This window comes from Lygodium microphyllum, chromosome 26 (assembly GCF_053477565.2).
Source record: "Lygodium microphyllum isolate KBCC chromosome 26, Lygodium_microphyllum_v1.1.10, whole genome shotgun sequence".
Lineage (NCBI taxonomy): Eukaryota > Viridiplantae > Streptophyta > Polypodiopsida > Schizaeales > Lygodiaceae > Lygodium > Lygodium microphyllum.
The window spans coordinates 110401356-110413317 of NC_141160.1; the positions used below are offsets into that span (position 1 = coordinate 110401356).

At 43.7% G+C, this 11962-nt stretch overlaps 1 protein-coding gene across 1 annotated transcript in view; it reads right to left on the bottom strand.

Moving 5' to 3' along the window:
- Positions 1-10054, bottom strand: part of LOC148013675 (uncharacterized) — a 31713-nt gene extending 21659 nt beyond the window's left edge. The window contains exons 1-2 of the mRNA XM_087668525.1: positions 9753-10054; positions 9094-9226 (exon numbers count right to left, since the gene is read on the bottom strand). Coding sequence (XP_087524651.1) covers positions 9094-9226; positions 9753-9805 — 186 coding nt within the window. The 5' untranslated portion in view covers positions 9806-10054. The remainder of the gene's footprint in view (positions 1-9093; positions 9227-9752) is intronic.
- Between the last annotated feature and the right edge of the window lie 1908 nt (positions 10055-11962).

Consider the following 11962-nt stretch of genomic DNA (forward strand, 5'->3'; position numbering starts at 1 on the left):
AGCAAAGCCTTTGCTTCCACTTGGCTTGATGTGGACTCCCCTTCAAAGCTATTCCTTAAACTCATCTGATGTAACCGTTTTTATAGCTTGTTGCGAACGTCATAGAGATGCTCGAGGAGAAGCCACATGGCCGCAAACCGAGTCTTCGAGGGCTTCTTCAACTCCAAGTCCGAGTACGAGCGATATATCGCAAGAACTCGAACCTTGGAGTTGACAACGCCAACAATTCTGCAAGCATCGTTGACAATCCTCGCCAACCACTCCAACTTGCCTATATCTTCCATAAGAAAATCTAGACAATGCGTAACGCATGGTGTCCATACTATGGACGAAAACTCGACCTCAAGTTTCCGCCCCATAGATCCACAATTCGAGACGTTGTTCATGACAACTTACACCACATTTTGCGGCCCAACCTACAAGATTATACACAATAAAATTAGAATCAATTTGAAAGGTTAAAAAAAGATATTACAAAATAATGGATTTAGAAGTATTATCTCAATGATAGCTTGCCGTATGTGTCAATACATGAACGAGCCCATGGTTCTCCTTCTCCTGATGCCTGCATCCACTGCTCATAGGAAGTATAAGCCAAGTCGGCAAGAGACGAGGACGTTGATGATCCCCCTTTTTTTTTGTCACTCCATCCATCGGATAAAATAGAGCATCCATACTTCACCCAACCGGCATGCGCGGGCTCAAGGGACTTATCAATCCTCTCTCTCTCCTCATCGAGTTTCTTGGTACACATGTCATTGTACGTGACACCATACCATCCCTTGCATGGACCAACGACGACAATGGCTTTCACCATCCACTTCTATCGATCCACTTTGAGAATATGAAAAGAGAGATTGCACTCAATATGGTGCGTGCAATCTCTATTTCCGCTTGCCTTTGCCTCTCCTTGAGAAAGAAGAGAAAACCAAAAACTTGCCTCATTGCTTGGGCAAGAGTGGCTTGTCTCTTAAGCATAGGTGCACCACTCGAATGGCTTTTTCTAGATGGGATAGAAGAGGCCCCTCCAACGGAGAAAACCGAGACAATTTGTGTTTCTGCTGTGTTTTCTTGCTGATTTCAGGACTGTTTTGTACCCCTGCTGATTAGACGACTGCTGTCGCAGCCAGGCGACCTGTTTTGGGGTTGTTTTCAGCCTGCGTTTTTTGCAGTTTTGCCCTCGCCTGCTGCCTACGCACCCTCTGCTGCCTGCGTTTTTCATCAGCAGCTGCTGGCGACAGTTTTCTACTTGCTTTTCTCCAGTTTACAGTCTGCGTTTTGCTGATTCAGCGTCTCTCGTGGCTGGGTGACTATTAATTCAGGCCGTTTTTGCTGTTTTTGGCAGTTTTTGATTGATTTTTTAACTTTCTGCAGCAAATTTTGTCTTCTATTGATCAGATTTTGGGTTATATTGCATGTGAACTCTCATTTTCTACAGTCTGTGCTTGTGTTTTGGCTATGTTTCCTCTCTCAATTCCATCTCTTCTTTACTTCTCTTCTTATCCTCTCCATATGGCTCCTCCGTGCACTTCCACTGATGATAAGTTACATGGACCTGATTATCTCACATGGAGTGCTGTCATGAAAGCTTGGTTTGTGCAGAAGCGGTTATGGTACATCGTCTGTGGAGCTATTCCTCGACCTCTCCGTCTTTTCTTCTTCCTGAAGATTTTGATGAGGACAACCATGCGACATCCTTGAGATTAGAGGGGCGGCTTCCGGCACATTATGGAGGTGAGGCTTATGTAGCTTCAGAGAGGGGTGACGGGAAGAAGAAGCCGAAGGCCCAGTGTTACCACTGTGGCAAGAAGGGACATTTGCGGAAGGACTGTAAGAAGTTAGCGGCTTCCAGGAAGAAGGAGCAGAAGACGAAGCGGGATGCTGGCTCTACCGATGAGTCCTCTCCTTCATCAGATTCCGACTCTGCTCCTCCGGCCAAGGTGAAGTCCAAGGAGTGGAAGGGATCCTCTTCTTTGGATCGCGGGAAGGGCTTGGTGGCCCCTTCCTCGGCTGCTTTCTAGTGGTGGTGATGAGGTCATCCCTCACGACTCTCTTGTGCCAGAGAGGGAGTGTGAGCGGGTGTTCAGGTGGGGCAGCCGCGCCTCATCTATATTTTTTATACAGGTGCACAGGTTCCAAAGAGGGACGTCCCTGACGCATCGACTTCAGTCTGGCGGAATCAAATCCTGGAGCTGGGATTGACATCCAGGTTCATGCTGAGCTGGTTATCTGACAGAGAGCGGGAGGCTTTCGTCTGGAGCTCACATGAGGGGACACTTTGGCGGTCTGGCCAAAGGCGGGGACTCCATGGTCACCTATGTTCAGAGGCATTTTTGACAGGCTGGTCTTGTATGCTACTGCGAGACATTGGTGATGGACACAGAGACATGCTATACTCTTCTCTATTTTCAGGTGTTTGGTACGATAGACATCGACATCAGGTTCTCTCCAAGGCACCTTGGTGGTGGCTTGATCACCCACTGCTTGGGTATCCATGGTTCTACTTGGTGGTTCTATGTTGTATAGTTCCTGATCCCTTTTCCTTGTACTATTGTATTGTATCAAATCACCCATGATCTGAGAGAGGGTGTTAGCAGAGTATTTGTCAGCTCATGTGTGAGTCTGAGCTTGATCTGGGCTGGGCATTTTTATTAGGTATTTTAGGTTTTTTTCTGGTGTGGCATTTTATGCCAGTGGAGCATTTTATGCACCAGTCGGCCAGCTTTAATGCTGTCCGACCAGCATTATTGCTCCCTACTTTTTCAGCCTATTTATACTCAGTGGCTCCTCCTCAGTCAGTCACATCATCTTCACCATCTGCAGACTCTGTGGAGAGAGGAGCCAGTGCCAGTGCCCACGCAGCCAGTGACTCACTGTTGTATGTGACTATCTCGTGTTCAGATATATGGATTCCATTTCCCGTGCATACATCTGAGTTCTCATCTGTATCGTGTTCTTTTCTTTTCTCTTTTTGTCTTGTGTTTCAGCAGTTTATTTCAGCACATGTTTATGCTTCCACCGCTGCTCCACTTCTGACATCTCCCTCAACCATATCTTCTTCCAACAATATGGTGCCCTAACTAACACACGTCCTCAACCTGCAAGGGCTGATTGTGTACAGCCTTGTATCAGTGTTCTCTGATCAGTGTTCCTTCTATTCTTTTTGTAGTTCGTCTTTGTTCTTTCTTATGTCTATGTTTCTCATTTGATGCACACTCTCACATGACATCATCATCAAACTAGGAGACAAAAAGCCCATTTTCTGCAATGTTTTCAATCTGTTTTGCTGGGTTCAGAACCCCTGCAGCCAATGACCAGTCTTGGACCCCTTTTCTGCTGTTGCTAGGCCTCCAACATTCCCGAGGCCATCAAAACACAGGTTTTCTCAACAATAACAGGTCGTTTTCTGCTAAGAAAGCAGTACTCTGCAAAATACAGCCAGCAACAGCCTCTATCCTCCAAAAAACAGGCATGCTGCCCTTCTTAGCAGCCCTCAAAGCAAGTTGTCTCTATCACCAGCTTCCATGTTGGAAATTTTGTTTACAGCTTTCATTGAATTTTATTCAACAATGGCAGGGAATAACAATGATATTCCTAGCATCCTCAACAATGACCACAAATTGGATGGTACGAATTACTCCCTGTGGAGTTTCATGATTCGGAACCTCCTTGTGCCCAAGAATCTCTAGGCTTATGTTACAGGTGATGAAGTTTGACGCGCAAGGATTGCTCCTAACATACATCCCCAACAAGGGAGAGGTAGAGGGCAATCTTTTACTACCCCCATTATTGTTATGCCTCAGCAGAGGAGATGGGATTCTCACAATGCACAAGCTCTGTCATAAATAGCTCTATTAGTGAAAAGGGCTATCATACCTCACATCTAATCTTGCAAAACCTCACGTGCAATGAGATCTGCATCTCCTTCTTGCGAAGAGAGTTGGCCAATGCTCACATGAATAAGGGTGATTCTATGACAAATCATATCACATTCATTCCAGATTTGTATAAGCAACTTCTCAACATTGATGAGGTGATTTAAGATGGTAAGATGGTGAACATCACCTTAAACTCTCTTCCAGAGTCATATCTTGGCTTTCACACTTCACTAAATTTGTTATTGAGGGGCCAGCTCTGTTAGCAAAGTATTTGTCAGCTCATGTGTGAGTCTGAGCTTGATCTGGGCTGGGCATTTTTATTTGGTATTTTAGGTTTTTTTCTGGTGTGGCATTTTATGCCAGTAGAGCATTTTATGCACCAGTCGGCCAGCATTAACGCTGGCCGACCAGCATTTATTGCTCCCCACTTTTCAGCCTATTTATACTCAGTGGCTCCTCCTCAGTCAATATCATCTTCACCATCTGCAGACTCTGTGGAGAGAGGAGCCAATGCCAGTGCCAGTGCCCACGCAGCCAGTGACTCACTGTTGTATGCGACTGTCTCATGTTCAGATATATGGATTCCATTTCCTGTGCATACATCTAAGTTCTCATCTGTATCGTGTTCTTTCTTTCTTTTCTTTTTGTCTCGTGTTTCAGCAGTTTATTTCAGCACATGTTTATGCTTCCACCGCTGCTCCACTTCTGACATGGTATCAGATTTCAGGATCTGTGCTCCCGCTGTGTTTTCTTGTTGCTTTCAAGACTGTTTTGTACCCCTGCTGATCAGGTGACTGCTGTAGCAGCCAAGCGACCCGTTTTGGGGCTGTTTCAGCCTGCGTTTTTTGCAGTTTTGCCATCACCTGCTGCCTCCGCACCCTCTGCTGCCTGCGTTTTCTATCAGCAGCTACTGGCGACAGTTTTCTACCTGTTTTTCTCCAATTTACAACCTGCGTTTTGCTGATTCAGCATCTCTCGTGGCTGGGTGACTGTTACTTCAGGCCGTTTTTGCTGTTTTAGGCAGTTTTTGACTGATTTTTTGACTTTCTACAGCAGATTTTGTCTTCTATTGATCAGACTTTGGGTTATATTGCATGTGAACTCTCATTTTCTGTCGTCTGTGCTTGTGTTTTGGCTGTGTTTCCTCTCTACCTTCCATATGGCTCCTCCGTGCACTTCCACTAATGATAAGTTACATGGACCTGATTATCTCACATGGAGTGCTGTCATGAAAGCTTGGTTTGTGCAGAAGCGGTTATGGTACATCGTCTGTGGAGCTATTCCTCGACCTCTCCGTCCTTTTCCTCTTCCTGAACACTTTGATGAGGACAACCATGAGGAAGCGGTGCTCACATGGGACTCGGATGATGCCCGTGCTTACTCGGCGTTGCTTCGGTGTATTTCTAAAGCGGTCTTACCGGCGGTTACCTCCTGTAGGACATCTCCTGAAGTATGGCAGAAGTTGCAGCAGATATACGAGGCACCTTCCACCATGCGGGCAGTCACACTTTATGGCCAACTCCAGCAGATGAAGTTTGAGCCGAAAGATACTATTCAGTCTTTTCTTCTTCGTGTTACGCCTTTACAGGACCAGCTTCGGCACATGCAATCTGCTCTTCCCCAGGCGCATCTCGTCGGGACGGTCCTCCACAAGCTCCCCCCGGAGTTTGATGGAGTGGCTAATGCTTTGCGGGCGCAGACATCATCGACTCCTGTCAGTTTTACACATTAGACCTCAATGCTTCTTGAGCATGAGACATCCTTGAGATTACAGGGGCGGCTTCCAGCACATTATGGAGGTGAGGCTTATGTAGCTTCAGAGAGGGGTGACGGGCAAAAGAAGTCGAAGGCCCAATGTTACCACTATGGCAAGAAGGGACGTTTGCAGAAGGCCTGCAAGACGTTAGCAGCTTCCAGAAAGGAGGAGCAGAAGACGAAGCAGGATGTTGACTCTACCGATGAGTTCTCTCCTTCATCCGACTCCGACTCAGATCCTCCGACCAAGGTGAAGACCAAGGCGCGGAAGGGATTCTCTTCTTCGGATCGCGGGAAGGGCTTGGTGGCCTCTTCCTCAGCTGCTTTCTAGTGGTGGCAATGAGGTTATCCCTCACGACTCTCTTGTGCCAGAGAGGGAGTGTGAGCGGGTGTTCAGATGGGGCAGTCGCGCCTCATCTATACTTTTATACAGGTGCACAGGTTCCAAAGAGGGACGTCCCTGACGCATCGACTTCAGTCTGGCGGAATCAAATCCTAGAGCTGGGATTGACATCCAGGTTCATGATGAGCTGGTTATCTAACAGAGAGCGGGAGGCTTTCGTCTGGAGCTCCCATGAGGGGACACTTTGGCGGTCTGGCCAAAGGCAGGGAATCCATGGTCACCTATGTTCAGGGGCATTTTTGACAGGATGGTCTTGGATGCTACTGCGAGACATTGATGAAGGACACAGAGACATGCTATGATCTCTATTTTCAGGTGTTTGGTATGATCGACATCGACATCAGGTTTTCTCCGAGGCACCTTGGTGGTGGCTTGATCACCCACTGCTTGGGTATCCATGGTTCTACTTGGTGGTTCTATGTTGTATAGTTTCTGATCCCTTTTCATTGTACTATTGTATTGTATCAGATCACTCATGATCTGAGAGAGGGTGTTAGCAAAGTATTTGTCAGCTCATGTGTGAGTCTGAGCTTGATCTGGGCTGGGCATTTTTATTAGGTATTTTAGGTTTTTTTCTGGTGTGGCATTTTATGCCAATAGAGCATTTTATGCACCAGTCGGCCAGCATTGACCAACATTTATTGCTCCCCACTTTTCAGCATATTTATACTCGGTGACTCCTCCTCAGTCAATATCATCTTCACCATCTGCAGACTCTGTGGAGAGAGGAGCCAATGCCAGTGCCAGTGCCCACGCAGCCAGTGACTCACTGTTGTATGCGACTGTCTCGTGTTCAAATATATGGATTCCATTTCCCGTGCATACATCTGAGTTCTCATCTCTATCGTGTTCTTTCTTTCTTTTCTTTTTGTCTCGTGTTTCAGCAGTTTATTTCAGCACATGTTTATGCTTCCACCACTGCTCCACTTCTGACAAGCTCAACCTCTCACATTCATGGAATTAACTTATCTCTTAATTCAAGAGCAACAAACTAGGAAGGATTTGGCCCTACATTTAGGTGATTCAACCATGCTTTCTAGGAACAAAGGCAAAGGAAAGAAAAGCAAAATGCAAATCAGCCCAAAGCTAATGTTGGACAGCCTTCAAACAAGCACAACAATGATGCAAATAAGTCAAAGAAGAAGGGCAATCGCCACTATTGCAAAAAGCCATGTCATTACATTGACAAATGTAGACAAAGGCTTGCAAAAGGGAAGAAAGAGACTCCAGTATGGCTGTCCAAGAGACATCAACCACTCACATGACCGATGGTGATGTTTCAGTCAACTTTGTGGAGGAGGACTATGATTTTCTTACATGTAGATATGACTTTTCTATGGATGGGTCAGCCTTTAATACATCAAAGACACAAAATACTTGGTATTTTAATAGTGGTGCATCATGTCATATTACTTCCAACAAGTGTTTATTTTCTTCTATGCATTCAGCCTCTTCTGGCAAGAAGATATTGTGCCCATTATCCATAGCATTTTAAAAAGAATACAAAGATCAATTTTCACACTATTTGCCATGGCAACTACTATCTAAAAGACCAAATGATCGTGCCATTGATTTACTCGCTTGCAATAGTCCATCGAATAAGCCACGACATAAGGTGAATGCAGCCCATTAGGAAAGGACTAATTCAGCCTAGTTCATCTCCATCTTGTTCTCAAAAACAGACATAGTGTGAGATATAATTTGGGCCCCTACTCACCACTAACATTGGCCAAAGCAAAGCATTATAAAGCCCTTTAGACATACTAGGTAGAGATGTCTATGGGACAATTGGTGGCCCAAGATATCCTTCTCCCTATGGTTGGTAGCCTACTAGGGGTATAGCAGCAAGCAATTGGTTATGTTAAGATGGGGTAAGATGAGGTCTACCGCCATTGCCCACAATGATACTTGGAGATCCCAAAGCATTGTTAGTGGTCATGTAAGGCAATGCAACTAATGGAGAGAGGGAAGGAGTGATACTCGAAGCACCTTAGAGGGGAATCTTTGCACCAACCAAGGCTTTTCACGGTTGTTTCTTCATACTTAGAGCCACCATATCCAAGTTTTCTCATTGGCTTCTTTTCCCCAGCCCTCCCACTCCCTCTAGAATGTTGAGCACTTATAGTATTAGCCATACTTTATTTCACAAAAAATAAAAACCATATTCATCGCAAAACAATTGAAATATCCCCTTCTGTTGGATATTTGTAATTAATACTCTAGCTTATTCCTAAGTGTTACCCATGTTCAAGTCAATGTGTAGTGTTGTGTCCCTAGTACAATGTATCTCCGTTCTACATTGCATTATGACTAAAGCATCTTAAATCGATGAAGTTTCAAAATGCTCACCTACTATTTCATATATTATTTATAATTGTATATTTGAGCTATGAGTCATCCTCTAATCTCAAAAGGAGGAATTCCTTGCAAATCCATTGCTATGCATTCAAATAGACGGCCACCTATGCAACACACCATGGACCTTGTGTGTGAGCAACCATGACATTAGCCTAGAGTTAACACAAATCAATTACCAAGAGATAACTATTTCCAAGCAGATGAGATGCACAATGGATAGGTAGTGTATACCTAGTTAGAGATGTCAATGGTACTATCAAGCAAACTTATGAGTACAAAGCTTCTCAATGAATGCGTGGAATGAGATCGTGCTATTAGGATTATATGAATCCGCATAAGTGCACAAGGATCTTTCGCCCCAAAGTACCAAAATACTTTAATTCTTGACTGGCTCCATGCATCATGCCAATAGGATTACATGAATCCACATGAGCACACAAATATCTTTTAACCAAACTACCAAAATAATTTAATTCTTAACCAGCTACTTCAATCTTCAAAGGCTCAAAGTCTATGAGAGATCTATGCATGAATTTTTGTGTGTGAATGTATACTGTGTTTTATAGTGTAAGTAGTGCATGGTCAATAGTAACAATATATTAAACATGCATGTGGCAGCAAATTAATTGCTTTTGAAATTGGACAGTCAATAGCAACAATTCAGCATATAAGTTTCAAATCTCATGGTTTGATACAAACCTGAATTCGAGCAGTAGACTCCTGTCCATTCTCAAGTAGCTGGGCGAGTGCTTTGCGTGCCTGTTTCAGATGAATTTGCCTCTTGTTTCGCAGCAACTTTATGCGTGATGTGACAAGCTTGAGCAGTGTTTTACTGAGAATTCAGCACAAAGTTAAAAAATCAAACCAACATTTTTAGTGATCCAGAAATGTGTATACATCAATGTCAGCAACCTTGCAGCTTGACTTTAGTTACAAGAACATTCACTAAGAGCAATCAATAAACCACTTGCAGGTACAAGCTGTAGCAAAATGCATTGACAAGACCACGACTTGAGAAAGAAATAGCATGTCAGTTTGTCGTAATCCAGAGCACGTTTGAGGGTTTTGCTTCAGTAAAGAGCAGCATAAATTCCCAAACAAGCTAGCATTCCTAAATTATGATCGATGTATAGCAGTGAATCTAGTCTCTAGTCTTACCTTTGCGAAAACCATCAAAGAGGTGGATAGTATCAAGGCAGCTCTCTCTCTCTCTCTCTCTCTCTCTCTCTCTCTCTGTGTGTGTGTGGAATTCAGCACTGCGTAGCTTACAGAGAGATCAGATCGAAGCAAGATGCATCTCTGACAGGATCCGGAACGCAAACAGGGCACATGTGGGAATTGATTCAAGGAGCTCTTACCATTTGTCGCCCCTGAAGCGCCTATTGAAGAGGGAATCGAGAGCTTGCAACATCTGGATGAGAGACAAAGCGTTCCACAAGCTTAAGGGAAGAAGACCCTATGATACGATCGAGGCCCTGCGATACTTCAAGACATAGAACTGCGTGTCTGCTGCTGCAACGCGCGTCTAGACTAGTGAGAGAGGTTTCTGATGTTGCCGAAAAGGACAAAAAGATGCACCGACAGGAGAGGTCCTGGCACCTGCCCCTCTCCCAATGTGAGTGATGGATCTACTTCCCACTATTGAGTGATGGGTAGAGGGGGAACTATGGGCACAATAAAGGCACTACCAAGTCTCATTCTTCACCCGCATCATCCAATCCAAATTCTTAAGGTGAAATGGATACACCTAATGATAAGAGATTAAAGTAAGTGCACCAACTATATAACACATGATGAAAAGGATGTATTTTTGGGGGAATTTCACATTTTGCATTTTTTTGGAAATTACAAATTTGGGAATGATATTCTTGTGAGCTAGTAGTGTGATACTTCTTCGCAAATCAATGAGTCACACGTAACCAAGATTCTCCGCACATTTCTCTTCTTTCGTTACATTACTAGCCCTAAGGTGTTTGCTTCTTAGTACTCATTTCACAATTGGCCCCCTTACCCTACATGCCTCTTTGTTAGTTAGCTAGTTTAACTCAAAATATCAATCCCTTTCATGTGATGCACTCACTCATATAGATGACCTATCCATGCATATTATTCTGTGTGCATTATTGGTAACTAGCATTCCCTGCATACAAAGGAATGCTATCTCGCTTTGCTACCGCAAAGGGGGGTATGATCGCATGGCAACTTCGCTTCCCTATCACACGATAACTTTGCTATCCTTGAGTGTAAAAATCACATACTTCACTATCCTATGCTAGCCTACACACAACTGTAACTTGTACACGTGCACAACTGGAACATGCATACATATTTTTCATTTGCACCCTTGAGCATAATAAATCACATGCTCACTCACTATTCTCTCTTTTTGGAATCTCTCTCTCACTATTTTTTGCCTATCTCTCTCTCTCTCCCTACCCTTTTTCACCCTTCTCCTCCCTTTGTGGTTTTTCTCTCATATATTTGCTCTTCCTCTCACACACCTTTTCCCATGTCTCTCCCTCTCCTCTTTTTGTCTATGTTCTCTCTTTGCAACATCTATCTCTTTCTCTCTCCCCTCCTTTCCACCTCTCCCTCCCTCTCCTTTTTTATCCCTCTCCTCTCGTTGCAACCTCTATCTCTCTCAACCTTTTTATGTCTCTCCCCTCTCTTTCTCTCTCTCATGCATGTATAAAAGCTTAGACATGAATTCGCATTTAGGTGTATAGAGACTCATATATATATGCAATGCCTTTTATACACTTGACTTGTAAACTTGTATTCATACTTACTTTGCATGACATCTAGAAGCAACTCTATATGATCCTTGGATGTTACAATTAGAAATAACATTGCACTAAACCATAAACAAAAGATATATGAAATGCATATCTTGTATCTTTGATTGTAAGAAATCGCATGCTTGCTCACTATCTTCTCTCTTTTTTGAATCTCTCTCTCTTACTATTTTTTGCCAACCTCTCTCTATCTATCCCTTTTCACTCTCTCCTCTCTTTGTGACTTATCTCTCACATATTTATTACCCGTCTCTCTTCCCTCTCATATTCTTTCCCCTTTCTCCTTCTCCTCCCTTTTTATTTCTCTCCTCTTTGCAACCTCTATCTTGTCCCCTCTCCTCCCCTTTTCACCCCTCCATCCCTTGCCCCTTTTATCTCTCTTCTCTGTTTGTGACCTCTCTCTCTCTCTCTCTCTCTCTCTCTCTCTCACATATGCATGTATAAAAGGCTAGATATGCATTTGCATTTAGGTATGTAATGCCTTTTATGCACCAAACTTGTAAACTTGTATCCATACTTACCTTGCATAGCATCTAGAAGTAGCTCCATATGATTCTTGGATGTTACAGTTAGAAATAACATTGCTATGCTAAAATGGACCATAGACGAAAGATATACGAAATGTACCACAAAGTCTAAGTGTATCCAAGCATTACAAAGAGACTCTAAGTATTGATAAAAAATAAGGCTTTCTCTAATTGAGCCAACTAGAACAATGGTTTATATGCATGTGAGGCAGAGCCTGAAACCATAGTTTGTTCTAAAGACTACAC